Raw genomic sequence first — 21,048 nt, forward strand, 5'->3', positions numbered from 1 at the left:
ACCTGAAGAAGCGGAGAGAGGGCGCTGATTCCAGCATGCAAGGGCTTGGACGAAGAGGCCGGTGCTACAGGACTGTGGCAGGTGTCGCGGACTTTCGCAAAGACTGGCACTGACAACTAATTTCTGGCTGTGTTTTCTTTTTGGGCTTCCTGGTATCCTTTGGAGAACAACATGAAGGGATCACCAAGAACTGGGGGAGAGTTTTTTTTGGGGGGATATTATGTGTTTATAATGTTTTGAAGGGATGGATGATTATTTGTACAGGGCAGTGGGAGTAACGGTCAGATGAGTATGGTTTTTATATACTTGGTACGTTATCACTGTATATGAGGTATGCAGTAATTGCCTGCCGATGCTCGCCGACATGGGCTAAGACAGACACTATCTGTTGCCCTGACCCTTTGAGTGGGGTAGGTTTATTGGGTTTACTACAGGGGATGGGGAGGGAGAGGGAGGGGGGGGGAGTTTGACTCAGCCGGTCAGATTTACACAACTCAAGTTGCTGGGTAAGATGTATTGGTTTATGTTGAGGTTTGATGGGATCACTTAACTGTTTGTCCTGGAATGCTCGGGGACTGCGTGAATCCAGGAAACGTCATGCTGTTTTTGAATTTATTAGGCAACAGGATGCGCGGGTGATTTGGTTGCAGGAGACGCATATGACTAGAGATTCGGTGTCCTTGATACACAGGGCCTGGATAGGACATAGTTTTCATTCCTATCACACCACTTATTGCAGGGGGTGAGTCTTCTCATACATAGGACGGTACCATTTATTTGTCATTCTTCCTTTCTGGATGGCTAGGGGTGGTATGTGGGTGTACATTGCTCCTTCTATAATTGGGAATGTGTGTTGGTGGGGTTGTATATTCCTCCTCCCTTTTCCAGTGTGTGTATTAGAAAAGTTGTGGAAGAACTATCTAGATTCCCGGAGGTGTCACTAATTTTGATGGGGGATTTTAATGCAGTGATGGATGCTGGAGTGGATAAATTTTACAGTGGGGATGGCAATACGAGGGGAGGGATAACAGCATTTGGACGACTTATTACTGAGATACGGTGGCGGGATATATGGAGAGATAAACATCCAGGACTGTGTCAGTACTCATGTGCTTCCTCCACGTATCAGTCTCTCTCCAGAATAGATTTGATATTCTGCTCGCCTACTGTGGTACCCTTTATTGCTCAGATAGAGTACTTACAGAGAGCTTTGTCGGACCATTCTCCTATGTTACTAAAGATTGAGACGGAGGGTAGGACAGGGCGGGGTCAGGGGTGCTGCAAATTTAATGCATTTTGGTTGAAGCTGATAGATAATAAAAAGGTCTTAGAATTGATAAAGGAATACTTTAGGTTCAGAGCCGCAGGAGATGCTGTGGGATGCAATGAAGGCCTGGTTGAGGGGGGTGTACATCCAGCACATTACTGCGGTTAAAACCAAGTCTAAACAGCTGGGGGAAACTTTATTAGAGAGGGTGGCAGAGACTGAACGACAGCATGCTGCTGATAATACGCCAGATACTTTGCAGAATTGGGTGGAGGCACAGAGGTTGCTAAAACAGCATCAGTTGGAGAGGGCAGATAACAAGAGGATGTTTCTTAAACAACAATATTATGAAGATGGGGAAACTACAGGACGGTTGTTAGCCAAAATGGCTCAGGCCCAGAGGGAGAATAATTATATACATACAATAAGGCGGTAGAGGGGTAGGCAAGAGACCGATATGGGAAAGATACTACAAGTATTTCAGAAGTTTTACTCTGAATTATATGCTTCTAAAACAGGGATGAGTTTCAGTTGGAGCCACATATGTTTTATCAGTATCTACAGATTCGTCATGCCTTACAGACGCAAGCTACCAGGGTAGACCTGACGATACACGCAATGGGGGTGTTGGAATATATTGCCAAAGCAGTTACGACGAGGAGCTTGATCTCTTTGGTATATCGCAGGTTGTTGTCTGAACATCTGGGGGATCTTATGGCGCCTGTTAAAGCTAAATGGGAATGTGATGTGGGACCTATTCCCAAAGATCACTGGGAGGATGTCCTGGCGTCACCAAGTCTTCTGTTAATTAACGTAGCGCAAAGGAGGTCCCAACTCTTTTTGATACATAGGATATATAGGACCCCTTGGGTTCTGAAATGTATGGGATTACGAACAGATGCCAAGTGTCCTCGGTGTCCAGAAGAAAAGGCGGACATTTATCACATGTTTTGGTCCTGCAGTGTTCTGGGGAACTTGTGGAGGGAGATATCAGAGTTAATGGGGCAAGTGTATGAGGTGCAGATTCTAATAGACCCAATGGTGATGCTTCTGGGATATGTTGGAGATTTGGAGGGGGATCGGATGGAATGTTTGGCTATTGCCAAAATGATGTATCAAGTCAGGAAGGGTATAGCAAAGCATTGGTTGGCTGCGGAACCACCTTCAAAGCAGGAAATCATTGGTACAATCAATTACAAGGTTTTAATGGAGTATAGGATATACTCAAAGAGGGGGTCTATTACGAAATTCGAGAAACAATGGGCTAGGTGGATTGATCATTCTGGATGCGCCTCATCAGAACTCCTGGCACTTCACTCGTCTCTTTCATATTAACATGGCTGGAAGGACTGATGTGCATACTGAGATCCCAGAGGGTAGTACTGTGGTAATGGAGAATGCAGCTTCTCCGCAGGGGTGGAGGTGGTATACAGAGACTGGCAGGGAAGCGGCAATTGTGGGTATGGGGAGGATTCTCTTGGGAGGTTGGTAATTTTTGGCTCTGATGGTATGGCTTTGGTATGCACGTGCGGGGATTGAGGGAGGAGATGGGCTGGAATAAGTGGAAGTAGGGGATAATCTATTGAATCCTTTTGCCAGATGGATGGCTGAGGGGTTGGGTCTTTGATGTACTGTCTGCACTGCATTTAAGATTGTATGATGACCTGTAATGCTGTTGTTATTTGTTGAATAAACATGAACTGATTTTTTTTAAAAATAGCACCAAACGTGTTGCTACTGGCCAAAGAGGGGTAATTTTTGGACTTCTTGTTAAAAAGCCATTGCTTCTTCTGATACCACCATGTGTGTATAAACACTGGCTGGAATCTACCTCCAAAAAAGGATAAGTTTTGGACCATCTTTTAATTTTAAAAAGCATAAAAAATCCAATAGTACAGTAAATTTTTAAACAAGCTCTTTGATACCACCAGCTAATATCCGTTTACCCGTAGCCATATATGTTGCTGTCACTTTGACATTACTAATGCAGTCTTGGCGTTAAAGAGCATGAAAGGTGTTGGATACACTCATAGAAGACCTCAGAATGTCATACACAACTTTTCAGGGCAAATTTGGATTTGAGAGTAGTTTATTTGTACCGAATCGTATCTGACAGCTGGTTGGATTAAATCGAACCCATAACGAATTTAGAAGGAAATCCGCTCATCTCTAATGACCAATGTTGCGATTAAATATGGCAAGATCCTGTTGCCTGGCATTCTCCTCGTGTGGCCCATAAATTTATCTTCAAGGGAATATTACAGTTTCAGCAAATAAAGGTTATTCCTTGTATAACAGCTAATCAATTTTTTTTATATACCTTATGTATTAATTCCACAAATTAGATCTCGGCTTCCTGTCATTCAATAGGAATTCTTACTGTTTTCTTCCAGTGGAAAAAATCTCTCCTGGACACACGGGTGCATGACTCTTGCAATGCACAGCTCTGATAACTGTACTGTATGTAACTCTAACCGGCCAATCACATACCCATAACATGACCAGGAAAGATTTTATTCCACTGGAAGTAAATAATTGAAGATTCCTACTGTATGACAGAAAGCAGAGATTTTAAAAACCGTGAGGAAGTGATACAGCAAGTATGTTGTAAAATTGTATAACTCATTATACAAACCGTCCATTCTCATGTGTCTTTTGTTGTGTGTGGATAAGTCAGTGGTTTTTATCACTTCTTACCCAAAAGATTTTTGTTGATTCCAAGGAATAAAACATCTACAACTACACAGTAATATAAGGCAAAATAATCATCTAATGTTATTCATTTAATATAAAAATATATTAATACATTAGAGGTCTCTAGAGCAACATCATTATTTGAATCCAGTGTATTCAGGAATGTGTTTGGTATCCATGTACTGAGGGTGATAACAAAAATAAATATAACAGATCACCACGTGAATTTTGTGTAATTACTAATTTAAGAGATTGCTGTTGGAATTGGGAAATTGGCCCGAGGGCCATAAAAAGAGCATCGAGGACTGAAACGTCGCACGGGTGCATAAATTGCTGATACTTTTTGGAAGTGCTGCCTCTGCCAATTTTTTGTCTGCAGACATCGGGCCCTTCATTCCTGGATGACAAAGCACAGCAGCACGCTGGGAGAGTGGGGGGGGCACAGTTTAATGTTTGCTTTATGGCCCCCTCTCTTTTATTATTACTTATTATTATTATGCCTAGATTCAAAAAATAATATATATAATATATTGTAAACTAAAGGACAAATTGTACCCCCATGACTAAATATAAACATGTCCCTGGACAGAACCATGGCAAAAGGGAATAACAACATCTATTATTTACATTGCTGATTTTAGAGAAAAGTAAAGCTGTGGACAATAGAAATAAAGTTAATACTACAAAGAGCATTGACTAAAACAAAAAATAAGATGAGTGTCCCTTTTAGTTAAGGTCAGCATATTACAGGGACAGGCTGTTCTCCTATTAGCCAAAAACGGCACAAAACAATAATGCCTCTTAGCTTATAGAAGTGATCAAAGATTACACCGGACTAAGGGATCATTCAGTCAAGCGTATATATGTAGTCCGTGTGATGACCGTTAAAACAACGTCCGACTTATGTACTTCATTGGGGCCATTCACACGACTTTTGTTTTAACGGAGCGCGTGAAGGTTCTGTGAAAAAATAGGACATGTCCTATTTTACTGCGTGTCACGCATCCCTCCATATGTCACATTGAGTACGTGGACCCACTGGGCCGTACCGCCTTGTCGGTATGGTAGCTGGCCAACAGGATACAGGTCACAGTCTATAGTTCGTATAGGTGTACCTGTGGTAGGTCAGACTGTAGCAAGACAGGATCGGCTGGGACAGCAGGCAGGCACCAGGCGTACTGAAGCAGGACAGGCGTGGTACTCAGCGCAGCACGACTCCAACTCAATACGGTACTTTACCAGGATAGCACGGGATACAGGTTACAGGTAGCAGGAACGAGAAAAACTGGGAACTGAAAAACACTTAGGAGACCATTTGCATAGACAAACTAGGTAACGACAACAAAGCTCAGGCAAGGCAGGAAGGGGATGTATTCTTTGATCAATCCAGTGGCGTAACTACCGCTATAGCAGCTGTAGCGGCTGCTACGTGGCCCGCAGCATGAGAGGGCCCGTGCCACCCGCCGACACGGCCCCCCCATGGCCGGAGGCTCCGCTAGCAGCCGCTATGGCTGCTACAGTGCGTCGCCACTGAAGGGGTTGTTCCTACAAAAGACATGCATCCCCTATCCACAGGATAGGGGATGCATGTGTGATCGCTGGGACGCCCAGCGATAAGGAGAACGGGGGACCGAAAGTCCCCCGAAATTCTCCATGACAGACCTCGGAATTCCGGGGTCTGTCTGCAGCTCCATAGAAATTAATTGTGCACTGGTCGCGCTCGTGCGCATGCGTGACCAGCGCACCTTTCATTTTTATTGAACTGCGCAGACTCCGGAGGTCCGAGGTTTGTCCTGTGGATAGGGGATACATCTCTTTTGTAGGACAAACTATAGGCCGTTTTTTTTTGGGGGGGGCTATTTGGCGTTATCTACAGGGGGGGTCTGTATGGTGTTATCTACGGGGGGTTTCTGTATGGTGTTATCTACAGGGGGGTCTGTATGGCGTTATCTACTGGGGGGGCTGTATGCCGTTATCTACAGGGGGCGGTCTGTATGGCGTTATCTACAGGAGGGGTTCTGTATGGTGTTATCTACAGGGGGTCTGTATGGCGTTATCTACAGGGGGGTCTGTGTGGCGTTATCTACAGGGGGGTTCTGTATGGCATTATCTACAGGGGGGTCTGTATGACGTTATCTACAGGAGGGGTCTGTATGGCGCTATCTACAGGGGGGCTGTATGGCGTTATCTACAGGGGGGCTGTATGGCGCTATCTACAGGGGGGCTGTATGGCGTTATCTACAGGAGGGGTTCTGTATGGTGTTATCTACAGGGGGTCTGTATGGCGTTATCTACAGGGGGGTCTGTATGGCGCTATCTACAGGGGGGCTGTATGGCGTTATCTACAGAGGGGGCTGTATGGCGCTATCTACAGGGGGGCTGTATGGCGTTATCTACAGGGGGCGTCTGTATGGCGTTATCTACAGGGGGTCTGTATGGCGTTACCTACAGGGGGGGTCTCTATGGCGTTATCTACAGGGGGGGTATGTATGGCGTTATCTACAGGGGGGACTCTGTATGGCGTTATCTACAGGGGGGGTTCTGTATGGTGTTATCTACAGGGGGGTTTGTATGGCGTTATCTACAGGGGGCTGTATGGCGTTATCTACAAGGGGGTCTGTATGGCGTTATCTACAGGGGGGCTGTATGGCGTTATCTACAGGGGGGACTCTGTATGGCGTTATTTACAGGGGGGACTCTGTATGGCGTTATCTACAGGGGGGTCTGTATGGCATTATCTACTGGGGGGTCTGTATGGCGTTATCTACAGGGTGGTTCTGAATGGCGTTATCTACAGGGGGGCTGTATGGCGTTATCTACAGGGGGCTGTATGGCGTTATCTACAGGGGGGCTGTATGGCGTTATCTACAGGGGGCTGTATGGCGTTATCTACAGGAGGGATTGGGGCTGTAAGACGTTAACTACCAGGGGCTGTGTATGGTGCTATCTATAGGGGGCGCTGTGTGGTGGAATCTATAGGGAGGCACTATCTACAAGGGGGAGGTTGTGTAATACCTAGCGGATGGGGGGCCTCAGTCAAAATTTTGCTATGGGGCCCAGTCTTTCCTAGTTACGCCCCTGGATCAATCCTATTACCCAAACGGCAGAATATTTTTTGTGCCATTTTGACTAATAGGAGAAAGGACCTTTCCCTATAATATGCATATTAAAGTGAGAGATATGCTTTAACCCTTTCATGCCGACAATCTGTAGATTCAAGTCCTTTTCGCACATACCCCGTGCGGTCAGGGTGTGAATATACAGATCTACGTTCCAGCCGGCATAGCGCTGTGGAAAGCGCTCGGACACTGGCTGTGTCAGTGTCCCCGGCTCCCCAGCAACCTGTTCTCTCACAGCCTGAACCGATTGGTTCGGCTACAGAGAATATGATCACCATTATTAACTGTTTCCTGACCGCCCACAGTAAATTCACATTGGCGCTTGCTGGGCTCTGTGCAGCGCCGACGTGACTTCACAGTGGGCGTTAAAAGCGCGATCCGGGTGTCTCAGAGTAGTGCTGAAACCCGGATCGCGCTGTTAACCCCTGCCTCTGGTCCCGGAGACATGACCGGGACCTGATTGGTTCAGGTCCTGGTCATGTGATCGCAGGGAAAGTGCTGCAGGTCTTCAAGTAAAACAAGTAAAAAAAAAAAAGGTTAGAAAAATGTTTTATACAAGTGTAAATACAAGTTATAAGTTACAAAAACAAAAAATGCTTTTTTTCCTATAATAAGTCTTTTATTATAGGAAAAAAAATAAAACGTCAAAAATTCGCATGTACCCCAAAATAATACCAATAAAAACTCCAACCCGTCCCGCAAAAAACAAGCCCTTACACAGCTTTTTTGACTGGAAAATAAAAAAATTATGGCTCTCAGAATATGGTGACACAAAAAATAAATAATTTTATAGAAAAGTGATTTTATTGCGCAAACGCAACAAAACATAAAAAAAACTATATACATATGGTATCGCCGTAATCGTACCGACCTGCAGAATAAAGTAAAATGTCATTTATAGCGCACAGTGATTACTGTAAAAATAAAAAAGGACAAAAAACATTGTCAAAATGTATGTTTTTTTTGTCACTTTGCTTGCCAAAAAATAGAATAAAATCTGAGCAAAAAATCACATGTACCCTAAAATGGTACCAATGAAAACTACAGATTGTAACGTAACAAATAAGCCCTCGCACGGCTCCGGTGGAGAAAAAATAAAAAAAAGTTCTGGCGCTCAGAATATAACGACAGAAATTGTGCAGAGTGTCCAAAAGCGGATAAGATTGGGCACCATTTATCAGTGCGACACCGGCCACACATCTATGAATTATTTATTTACCCCATTATTATACCCTCTTATTATGCCCTGATGTACTCTGCCCAGCTTACATATGCCACCACATTATAAACTGAAATACCAGCAAAACCCCAAACAGAACTATTACCAAGCAAAATCTGCGCTCCAAAAGCCAAATGGCACTCCTTCCTGTCTGAGCTCTGCCGTGTGTCCAAACAGCAGTTTATTACCACATATGGGGTATTGCCGTAATCGTGAGAAATAGCATTACAAGTTTTGGGGTGCTTTTTATTCTTTATTCCTTGTAAAAATTAAAAAAATGTATATTTTTTCAGAAAAAAAAGTAGATTTTCATTTTCACAGACATATTACAATAAATATAGCAAAAGACCTGTCGGGTCAAGATGCTAACTATACCCCTAGATAAATTCCTTGAGGTGTGTAGTTTCCAAAACCACTTTTGGGGAGATTCCACTGTTTTGGCACCACAAGACCTCTTCAAACCTGACACGGTGCCTAAAATATATTCTAAAAAAAGGAGGCCCAAAGATCCTCTAGGTCCTCTTTTGCTTCTGAGGCCGGTTCTTCAGTCCATTATCACACTAGAGCCACATGTGGGATATTTATAAAAACTGCAGAATCTGGCCAATAAATATTGAGTTTTATTTCTCTGGTAAAACCTTCTGTGTTACAGAAAAAAATGTATTACAAATGATTTTCGGCAAAAAAAATGAAATTTTTAAATTTCACCTCTACTTTGCTTTAATTCCTGTGAAACGCCTAAAGGGTTAATAAACTTTCCTAATGCTGTTCTGAATACTTTGAGGGGTGCAGTTTTTAAAATGGGGTGATTTATGGGGTCTATCTAGTACATAAGGCCCTCAAAGCCACTTGAGAACTGAACTGGTCCTTGACAAAATAGCCTTTTGACATTTTCTTGAAAATGTGAGAAATTGCTGCTAAAGTTCTAAGCCTTGTAACGTCCTAGAAAAATAAAATAATGTTCTAAACACAATGCAAATATAAAGTAGACATATGGAGGATGTTAATTAGCAACAATTTTGTGTGGTATTACTATCTGTTTTACAAGTAGAGTACATTTAAAATTAGAAAAATTATAATTTTTGCAAATTTTTGCAAATTTTGGTGTTTTTCACAAATAAGCTATGAATTTATTGACCAAATTTTTCCACTAACATAAAGTACAATATGTCACTAGAAGACACTCTCTGAATCTCTTGGATAGGCAAAAGCATTCCAGAGTTATTACCACATAAATAGACACATGTCAGATTTGAAAAAATGGGGCTGGTCATTGAGGCATCGATGATCCTCGGTCCTGAAAGGGTTAAAGACTAAGGTAAACCAAAAAAAAATTTCCAATAACATATTTCATCCCAAGTATTATCTCTATTTTATGTTTCTAGTTATTTGAAATGACATATCCAAGATATTTTTAAACAAGCCCCTAATGTGACTTCTGCTTTGGATCTCAACATGGCAAATTCAATTGCTGTTTAGTAATTTGGTTAGTCACCGGGACCTAAACTCCTGTGCTGCCAGGGGGATAAGAAAATAATGCTTCGAGGAAACTAATATGAAGCAGTTCAATGATGATCGGAGAATGAATGACAGTGACATGAAGGGTTTTTCCTTTCAGCTGAGAGACCGAGGCATCACTGATAGGAACACTCCAACTGTACGTTTTAAAAAAAATAAATGTTTCACTGCTGTAACAGTTTTGTTAGTTCTGGTATAAAATTTGAGAAGATAAATAACCACAGAATAAATTCAGCCTTAGCACTAGTGTTTATAATAAACTGTTCACTTACAATAAATATTCAAATAAATACATCACATATACAGATATAATATTAAAACCACAGGTGAAGTGAATAATATTGCTTATCTATCCCTTTATTGCAATGGTATTCCCTAGTGGCAGTGGCCTCTTTCAGCAGGATAATGCACCCTGGTGTGAGGAACATGACAAAGAGTTCAATGTGTTGACTTTGCCTTCAAGTTTCCAGATCTCAATATGTGGAATGTCCTTGAATAAACAAGTCTGATCCATGGAGGCCCCACTTCATAATTTACAGGATCTACTGCTGTCTTCGTATTATATACCTCAAGACACCTTGAATAGTCTTGTGGAGTTGAACCCAGGAGACTCCTGTGTCCCAGGCAGTGCCTCTTCTCATTGAGACATCTAAAATGTTAGACAGCTCCACTGCTGAATCTGTTACCTAGTTTAATTGGTTTCATGCTTTTGGCTTGTTGTTTGATTACCAGACTATAGAGCTACCTGCCTTTAGTCTAGTTCCTTGCCGCCCCCCTATAAGCTGTTGCTGCTCTTTTTTGTACTGAACTTGGACTGTTTCCAGACCACGTCTCTGCCTCACACTACAACCTGTTGCCGTTTATTTGTTTACCAAACTTGGACTGTTTCCTGACTATGCCTCTCGCTGCAACTTGTTAGCGACTGTTTCTTGACCACGTATCTGGGGAAGAGATGGCACCAGGATGCACTATGCGAATATATATATATATATATATATATATATATATATATATGTGTGTGTGTGTGTGTATATATATATATATATATATATATATATATATATATATAGACACACACTAATACACACATTATATAGTTGCAAGGTAGTAATGCACATGCATTGGCTACTGAAATACATGAATAGTAAATCGCTGATTTATAACTCTTGCTAAATGTGACAAGTTTTTTCTAAATTTCTGCACAGCTTCGTATTAACCACAATTAGAAGAGGTTCTGATTAGAAAATCCTCATTTACTAATGCCATATACCTATTAGCTAGGAGCTCAGTTAGACTAACAATTTTCATGCCTGGTTGCTGCCTGAGTGTAGAACAGACAGCACCTGGACTGAACATTGACAAATGATGGTTAATGGGCCAATTCAGGCATATAGAAATAGAGCAATGTCAAAAATATGCTCGAGAAATATTTCACAATGCTCTTTATGCTATAAACAATAAAAAATGGTGTCATCCCGGGGATGTTTTCAGTAGGTTGGGACAATTGCGGTTATTCTTTAGTTTTCAAAACACAAATGGCACACCAGACAGAAAAAACTGACAAACTGAAGGCAATCGCAGAAAAAAACTGATGCAAACTTATGCAATCGTTGTTCACTGACTGAACTCGGATGAGTTTAACAACACTCATCTGAATAAGGCTTCATTCACATCTGCGTCGTAGGCACCGTTAGCGACCTCTGTTGCAGATCCGGCCGAGATTACGGCAGATTACCGGAGACAATAGCGTAGCATACTACACTATTGTCTCCAGTAAAATTACAGACGCCCTGACGGGAAGCCAATTAAAGTCAATGGGTTGCGCAACGGAACCATTGCTTCCGTTATTCCCTTGTTCTGCTCCTCTGACTGAGCAGAACAACAGAATAACACAACCCAGATGTGAACATAGCCTAAGCAGTTGCAGTCTTCTTTAGAAGAGTTGTCAGTATTTGAGACACTTGACTTGCTCTTGTATAAGGGTATGTTCACACGAGGGCGTCCGTTACGGCTGAAATTACGGGGATGTTTCAGCCTGAAAACATCCCCGTAATTTCAGCCGTACCGGCATGTGCAGGCGCTTGAACGCCGCGTCAATTACGCCCGTCATTAGCGCTGCTATTCATTGGAGTCAATGAATAACGGCTCCAATTACGGCCAAAGAAGTGACAGGTCACTTCTTTGACGCGGGCGTCTATTTACGCGCCGTCATTTGACAGCGGCGCGTAAATTTACGCCTCGTGTGAACAGACAAACGTCTGCCCATTGCTTTCAATGGGCAGATGTTTGTCAGCGCTATTGAGGCGCTATTTTCAGACGTAATTCGGGGCAAAAACGCCCGAATTACGTCCGTAAATAGGCCGTGTGAACATACCCTTAGAATGAAACCTCTTGTATTTTGCTACAGTGTATAATTGTTTTTCTTTCAAGTGGATGTTGTGAGAAGTTTGACAGATCATAGTTAAAACATTTTATAGATACATTTATTTATTGAAACATTTAAAATTAACCTTACATGATCAAAATGTTTACAAAGTACTAAGCCATGATCCCGACGCTCATAACTCTTTTATTTTTTGTACGATGAAGTTGTATGAGACTTTGTTTTTTGCGGGACGAGTTGTACTTTATGTAGGTACAATTTTTTGGTACAAATACATTATCGTTTAATTTCTATAAATTTTTATTTTGGCGAAAATGCAGAAAAAAGCAGTTCCGCTGCAGTTTTAATATTTATTTTTTTACACCATACACCGATCATAAATAATGTTATACATTTGTTGTACAGGTAGTTACGGTCGGGGTGATACCAAATATGTCTATATTATTTCATGTTTTGGGACTTATATTTTAAAAAGTTTATTTATTATAAAAAATGTGTGTTTCTGTGTATTTTTTTTCTTTTTATTTATTTATTTATCATTAATTTTTTTTTACATTCATTTAACTTTTTTTTTTAATACCATAAAGGGATTTATCATTTTGATTTTGATTTTGGAACTGTAATGTACTGGCATAGATCTATATGCCAGTACATTAGCCTGTGCACTGATTGTACACAGGCAGTTGTTAGGGCATACCTCAGTATGCCCTAACAACAGGAAATATGTTCAGACAGCCCTGGGGTCCTTCAATGGACCCTGGGCTGTCTGCCCATATGAGTTGCGGGCTTTGATCGCGTCACAGTTATTTTCTGTGACGCGATCAATATGCAGTCCCCCCTCTTTGAATGCCGCGATCAGCTTTCATCGCGGCGTTCAAAGGGTTAACGGCGGAGAGAAGATGTTTCTCTCCTCTCCGCTGTCAGAGCAGGGCTGTGGCTGTGTATTACAGCCGTTGCCCCGCTCTCAATCGCGCGCAGAGACGGCTGTCACACAGGACGAGTATCCTCGTCCTAATGCGCGAAGTGCTCGCCGCTCAGGACGAGCATACTCGTCCTGTGTCTGCAACCAGTTAAACGAGAGCCGATTGTTTTATCATTCATCGGCACTCGGTTTGAACAGAAATCCGCCCATGTAAAGGGACCTACAGAGGAATCACTAAATGCTCTTAAAGTAGGATCCATGAGAGACTGGGTTGTGAAAGCAGTCGAATATATAGACATCCTTTATATGGACACTAACTGTTCAAACAACATATGCTAATCTAATAGTATACCTGATATAGATCAACTTACTTACTGGTAAAAGTTAGTTGTTTTATCCATACAAAATCTGTGTGAAGTTACTGCCACTAAGTATCTCCCTTCCTGTAATTTGCTGTCTACCCCCTGTTGTCAAGCAAAGTCCGGCCCTGGTTACAGAGCAGAACTGATGGCTGCAGAAGGTGGGGGTGTGTCACTTTATTGACTGTTTATAGAAGACTATAGAGAGGGGAGAGGGAGTAGGAGGAGGGAGCAGAGAGGGAGTGAGTCAGCAACAGACATGCTGCATACAAGTCTATGGAGAGGGGATGGGGCAGCAGGAGGACAGAGCAGAAAGAAAGTGAGTCAGCAACAGACACACTACATGCAAGTATATGAAGAGGGGAGTGGTTGAGGAGGGGAAGCAGGAGCAGAGTGAGAAGGACACAGGCTGCTGGTAAGATTTCTACGTTGCCCCAGTGCTGGATTCTCAGCATCACTGCTCATTACTGCTGTATAATCTCCTCCACGCTGCTGCAGCTTCTATAATCATGTGATAGATAGAGATAGGAGAGCAGGATTCTCCTCTTCTAGGTGTGCAGTGTATAGAAGACATGAAAGTCGTTAGGCTATGCCTACTAGCTCATAGACAATTCAGAATTAGAGATAGAACTTGCAGAGGGGAAAACTGCAAAAAAAAAAAAAGGCAGAATACAAGTCATATAATGGGCAAAAATAGTGTTATTCCTCATGTGAATTCCACATATGACAGCTTATTCTGAAAAGTCACCTGTAAAGTTAGGTATGCTTTAAGCTTGTGAATTACTATAGTTTCATTAACTGTTTCCCGACCGCTGGCTGTATATTTACGGCCTGCGGTCAGGGTCCTTAAAACCCGAGCCATAGACTTTTTACGGCTCGGGTTTTAACTTGCTGCCCGCGCGATCGGGCAGCTGAATGTCGGGTCTCCGGCTGTCAGTGACTGCCGGGGACCCTGAGGAGAGGATAGAAGCAGCTTTCACTGCTTCTGTCTTCTCCGATGTGTTTTTACACAGCGTTCAATGAACGCTGTGTATAGGAATAGAGACAGCAGCAGCGGCGCTGTCTCTATTCCTCCCGGTGATCATGTGACAGGTCACATGATCGCCGGGTCCCGTTAGTGACAGACTGCTGCTGGGTCTTACAAGACCCAGCACAGCCCTATTAGTGACAATCGTCACTATGAGAGGGCTGATTTCCCCTGTAACTGGGGCTGCTGTGCAGCTCCAGTTACAGTGGAAAAGATGGTGTAAAAGAAAGAAAAAATATATATAAAGTTCCCCAAAGGTCAGACCATAGTAATAAAAAAATAATAAAGTAAAGTGCAAAAAAAAATTAAATAATAAATACACATAAAATACCCACCCCAAAAAAACATGTCCCCCCCCCCCGACAATCATTGTTGTAACGCTAGCGCTGACCCAATTACGCTGAAACGTAAAAAAGCTTATTTTTTTACTATTATTTTCAAACTTTATGAATAAAAATTCTAAAATCGCAAAAAAGGTGTCTATAAAAACGATAAAAAATGAAACCTGCATTGTCTACGGAAAAAACGTCGCAAAAATCACGTCGTTAGCCCAACAAATAAAAACGTTATAGCCATTTAACTAACACGTGCTAAAAATGGCTAAACGGTGTCTGGTCCTGAAGGCGCAAAATAGCCCGGTCCTGAACTGGTTAAAGTTACTTGATCCCAAGTGCTAAAGTTGACACTTTGAATGACTGTTCAGAAACTTTCTAGACAATGAATTCCATGTTTGTCTGTCTTTCTATTAACAGCCAAATTCAAAGCTGTCCCACTCGGAGGTTCATGGGGGTCTCATCTGCCAGATCCTGAACTTTTAGTGCTATATGTAATAACAAAAAAAGTTCTAGACATGGATAGTTAGATAGATAGATAGATAGATAGATAGATAGAGAGAGGGAGTGAGGGAGGGAGGGAGGGAGAGAGAGAGAGAGAGAGAGAGAGAGAGAGAGAGAGAGAGAGAGAGAGAGAGAGAGAGAGAGAGAGAGAGAGAGAGAGAGATAGAGAGAGAGAGAGAGGAGAGAGAGAGAGAGAGAGAGAGAGAGAGAGATAGATAGATAGATAGATAGATAGATAGATAGATAGATAGATAGATGATAGACTATATGAGATGGCTACATTTTTTCCAAAAGAGACAATGGTGTTGAGGGATTCGTCCAGGTTTTTTAAATGGATATTAATTTCAATCTTTGACACCTATCTTGCCCAGGAGATTACAGATGCTCATTCTACATGAACTGTTATATAGTATAAACTATTTGGTTGGAAGCCACTAAGGAGCAATGATGAAGAAATGACAAGGCCTTTTGGCAATAGCTGTCTGCCTCCTCATGTCATAGAGCAGTATGAATCACAGTAACTGAATAATACAGTAATGCAGCAAGACACTGGGAGATTCCAGTACAGAGACATACAGCCACATTGAATTACAGTTAATAGGATGACGAATTCTCTATTTTCAATTTGATTTTTCAGTAAGAAAAATCAATGTAACAATTACATCAAATAGCATATGATAAGATGAAACATTTATTTGCTTCAATGAACAAAGCTTTAAAGGCTATGTACACCTTTGAAAACGTGTTTTACAAAAATGTGTATCATTGAGTCTGGTGCAACTTTCTTATTACTTTGTATTTAAAAAAAAAATTACTTTTTTAAATACAGCTTCTTTAGGTATCCTGTATACAGAACAGCTGTATCTAGCACTCAAATCCGTATCCGTCAGGTCAGCAGCACTGACTGGTTCAGTGTCAGCAAGTCGGATCCACCTGTTACCGATCACATCTAAGTTCACTTAACTTAGAGTTGAGTAAGAATTTAGCACATCAGTCCATTTGGTGTTAAGTCTGGAATACAGGACAACCAGTTAGCATGAGCTGGTAAAGTGGTAGAATCAAGTTTGGCTGACAATAAAAGGGTATACAGTGCCGATAGTAGGACTTTAGGGTCTTGTGATTTCAGAATACTAGTTAGGTGGTACTGTGATATAGTAGTAACAGCAGGTAGAAATTGCGTGTTAAGAGCATGTCTCAATTGGAAAAATCTGCACAACTGAACCATATGAATTATGTTGCATATCTGAACCCTATCCCGATAAATACTCCCTACCCTAACAATTCCCATGGCAGACCAAGGGACCATAGCTTTATTGGCATCGTTCATACATCACATTTGCTAGTTCTTTCTAAACAGGTCAGTACTTACATATACTCACAAGCTCTTATTTCATCTCAGATATGAAAGGCTACATGGAAGTTTTGGTATTGTGTTTTTTAGGGAATCCCTTTCACAAAGGCATGCATGTTCTCTTGTCAACCTTAATTTAACTTGCCTATTTATTTGCATTTATTAATTCCTCTATAGTGCCAACATATTCTGCAGCACTGTACAGATATTGTCATCACTCACAATCTAATTTCCCTGTCTCATACAAACACACATCTCAGACAATTTCATAGGAAGCCAATTCACCTATCTGTATGTTTTTGGTATGAGGGATAAAAGTTGAGTAACCAGATGAAACCCACGGAAACATCGAGAGAACATACAAACCTCCATGCAGGTGTTGCCCTTGGGCAGATTCAATCCAGAATCCCAGTACTAACCACTGAGCCACCGTGCTTCCCCCAATGTTTAATTAAATTGTTCTATAGAAATCAATGATACTAATAGCAATAAAATCACATCTGTATCAGTTTCCGAACTTTCAAAGAGAGTTATTCCTCACAGAGTCGTAGCTAGGCTTCCTTTACTCAGGGCAAAAGGGATCTAGGTTTATCTAAAATGATTCTGATATTTAAGACATAACTTAAAGGGGTTGTCCCAAGTGTTAAATGTTATCCCCTATCCACAGGATAGGTGATAACATGCTGATTGGTGGGCGTCCGACCACTGGGACCCCCACCAATCATGAGAACAGGGCACCTGTTTCTCCAAATGAATGCAGCGGCAGGTCGCACATGTACCCTGCTTCTATATTCATTCTCTATGGGACTGCCGGAGATAGCCGAGAGCTGTACTTGACTATGTCCGGTAGCCCCATAGACAGTGAATAGAGCGCCAGTGCGCATGCGTGACCTGCCGCTCCATTCATTCGGAGGAACGAAACCCCCCGTTCTCGTGATTGTGGGGGTCCCAGTGGTGGGACCCCCCCAATCAGCATGTTATCACCTATCCTGTGGTTAGGGTATAACATTTAATTTTGTGACAACCCCTTTAAGCCCCTTCTTTTGTTGAGATTTCTGTTTACCCTGTGTTTTTTATGGTTGCAGGACCAGCACTGGAAGATTTTACACCCAACTGCAACTGTCAATACGAAAACCACACAATTTATATAAAGTGCCAATGGGATTCAGCTAAATTTCTACGAAAACCCACAGGATGGAAAGAAAACCAGCTTGCACTGAGAGCCCATCCTTAGGTTCTGAAAAAGAACCCCTGACATGCAGATCCCGGTCAGAATGCAAAAAAGATGGCCAGCTTCTACGGAACTGCAAGCCCTCACTACGTCTTTCTGAAGAGCTTAATAAGGTGCACCCCAGTCCTGGAGAGAGGGCTGAATCTGAGCATATGTCTAATAAATACTTAGCAGTTCAGAGTCCAGATGCCCCATGCAATGGAACCAGGAATGGAATAGATGATGGTTCAGCCCCTACACTCACTGTGATTCCCTCCTGCAGAGCAGAAGTGCAGCATCTGCAGACAGAGCTAGGCGAGAGAGAGACTTGGAGCAAAAAAATAGACTTTCTCCTATCAGTTATTGGTTATGCAGTGGACCTGGGCAATGTATGGAGATTTCCTTATATCTGTTACCAGAATGGAGGAGGTCAGTATTTTAATTATTTATCTCTATGAGGTAACTACTTTTGTGTCAGAAAAGGTGTTTGTAAACCTTCAAGAGCCTCTCTATCTTGAAAGTACTGGGATGAAATTATTATCCATTTAGCAGTCATCCTTCATTATGCTTCACTTTGTTTTAAACAGGGAGAGGCGCTGCCGATATGATAATAATGTATGGGGACGAGCTGCATCGGCCGCTTATTGGCCTGTGTAAAAGGGCCGTAATACTCTGATACAATGCCAAATCAATAGCAGTTTACAGTGACCCCAGTAATGTTGCTTAACAGTGCTTATATAATAGTGCCATACAATGCTCATATAATAACACCATAGAGTACACAATATATACAGTCGTACAGTTCCCTGCAGCTACAGGTTTCATATGTTTTTCTGTGTGTAACTGATTGTGTGAATGGTCCTTGATAGTTACCTAAGCTTAAAGGTATATATAATAAAATGTTAGTGCTTGCAATACCGGTTGAAACTGACAAACTGGTGAAATGTGTATCAGAATATCTAGATAAAAGGTTAAAGTGGTGCATTTGTAAATAGGTTTTCTGGTTTTATGTAACTAAGGCTTAGTTATTGTATCATGTTATGCAACTTTTTGTCATAGTTTGCACACCAATTCCTCACAGTTATCAAGAACTCTACCTGCATTTGGGGGAATGGAAACTATTTTGTTTACATCCATTCAAAATCCATAGGCATTAATATAGAATTTGTCCCCCCCCCCCCCTTTACAGCTAATACAGCTTCCACTCTTCTAGGAAGGCTTTCTACAAGATTTTGCATGTGTCTGTGGGAATTTTTTCCCAATCATCCAGAAGAGCATTTGTGAGGTCAGATGCTGATGTTGGATGAGAGGTCCTGGCTCTCAATCTCCATTCTAGTTAATCCCAAAGGTGTTTGATGGGGTTGAGGTCAGGGCTCTGTGTGGGCCAGTCATGTTCTTCCATACCAAACTCACCCAACCATGTCTTTATGGACCTTGCTTTGTACACTGGGGCACAGTGATGCTGGAACAGAAAATGGCCTTCCCCAAACTGTTCCCACAAAGTTAGAAACATACAATTGTCCAAAATGTCTTGGTATACTGAAGCATTAAGATTTTCCTTGAAAAACAACCCCATGACATTATCCCTTCTCCACCAAACTTTACAGTTGGCACAATGCAGTTAGGCAGGTAATGTTCTACTTGCATTCGCCAAATCCAGACTCATCCATCAGACTGCCAGATAGGGAAGTGTGATTCCTCACTCCACAGGACACGTTACTGCTGCTCCAGAGTCCAGTGGCACCGTGCTTTACACCACTACATCTGACGCTTGGCATTATGCTTGGTGATGTAAGGCTTGTTTGCAGCTGCTTAGCCATAAAAACCGATGCCATGAAGCATTGAGATCAATGGTGATGCAAAGGGAAGCTAAGGTTTCCGTTTCCCTTTCCGTTGAGGAGTTAACCCAATGGAAACCTCAGACAGAACCCCTCAACGGAAGGGAAACGCTGATCTGAACAGGGCCTAAGAGTGTCTAGCTTCTGTTGAAAGCAAGGTGAAAAGTAGTAAGTTAAAAGGAGAAAAAAGAAAGAAAAATGGGAAGAGTGGGGAAGGGAGTCAGTCATTGGCTACATTCGAGAGAAAATGACTAATCATATAGTTGGAGAGCTGGTAGAGAATGCTAGTCAACTCCAAATCCATTGGGTTTGTACAGTCTGGAGGGGAGGTAAATTTGAATTCTGGGTCATCTAGTGTCAGTGATCCCTGAGGAGATGATCTCTCTTACTATGTTCCAGAACTTCTTTAATTTAAGACATGACCAAAATATACATAGTAGCGTGTCTTTAATCTCCCCACATCTCGGTAAAACCGTTGGGAACGGTTTGTAAAGTATGATGGAAATCTTGTAAGTAGTTCATAGACAGTTTCAGGTTTCAAACCCAGAAACTCCTGTGTCCCAGCCAGTAGCTCTTCTCATTGAGCCATCAGAGATGTTGGACGCCTCCACTGCTGAATATGTTGTCGAGCCTAACCTGATTTTTGCCTCTCTGGATTTCTTACCTTGATTGCTTGATTGGTCTCACCCTTTTGGCTTCCTATATAAGCCTGGACTTTGCACTTCCTGATTGTAAGGCTATTGAGCTACCTGCCTCTAGTTTAATGCCTTGCTTCCTCCCTACAAATTGTTGCTCCCTAATTGTCTACCGAACCTGGATTCTTTTGTGACAATGTCTCTGCCTCATGCTACTAATTGTTGCCACTTATCTGTGTACCAAACTTGGATTGGTTCCTTATCACGACTGTTGCTTATCTGTGTAACAATCCTACACTGTTAGGGTATGTTCACACGGGCTATTTTTGGACGTTTTTCGTCCCTAAATGGCCTAAAAGTGGGAAGCAGGACACCTCCAAACATCTGCCCATTGATTGCAATGGGAAAAACGGCGTTCTGTTCCTATGGGCCGTTTTTTTACTCTGCCGTTTTTAGTTTAGCGTGTGAGCATACCCTCAGGGTTCATTCAGACAAGCTTGATTTTCATCCGAAACAACGCACAGCACACGGACCCATTGATTGCAATGGAGCTATTCACACATGCGTGAGTTTTCACGTAGTGAGTGTCCGTTGCGTGAAACTCACCTAGTCGCCCATTGAAGTCAATGGGTGGGTGAAAAACATCCGTGTGCTGTGCGTGTTTCATGCA

At 42.1% G+C, this 21,048-nt stretch overlaps 1 protein-coding gene across 1 annotated transcript in view; it reads left to right on the forward strand.

The window, feature by feature from the left end:
• SLC6A4 (solute carrier family 6 member 4) overlaps positions 1–21,048 on the forward strand; it is a 124,815-nt gene that overhangs the window by 16,867 nt on the left and 86,900 nt on the right. Inside the window, exon 2 of the mRNA XM_075854327.1 lies at positions 17,781–18,334. Within this exon, the coding sequence (XP_075710442.1) occupies positions 17,890–18,334 (445 nt within the window). The 5' untranslated portion in view covers positions 17,781–17,889. The remainder of the gene's footprint in view (positions 1–17,780; positions 18,335–21,048) is intronic.

The sequence above is a fragment of the Rhinoderma darwinii genome, chromosome 2 (genome assembly GCF_050947455.1).
Source record: "Rhinoderma darwinii isolate aRhiDar2 chromosome 2, aRhiDar2.hap1, whole genome shotgun sequence".
Classification (NCBI taxonomy): Eukaryota; Metazoa; Chordata; class Amphibia; order Anura; family Rhinodermatidae; genus Rhinoderma; species Rhinoderma darwinii.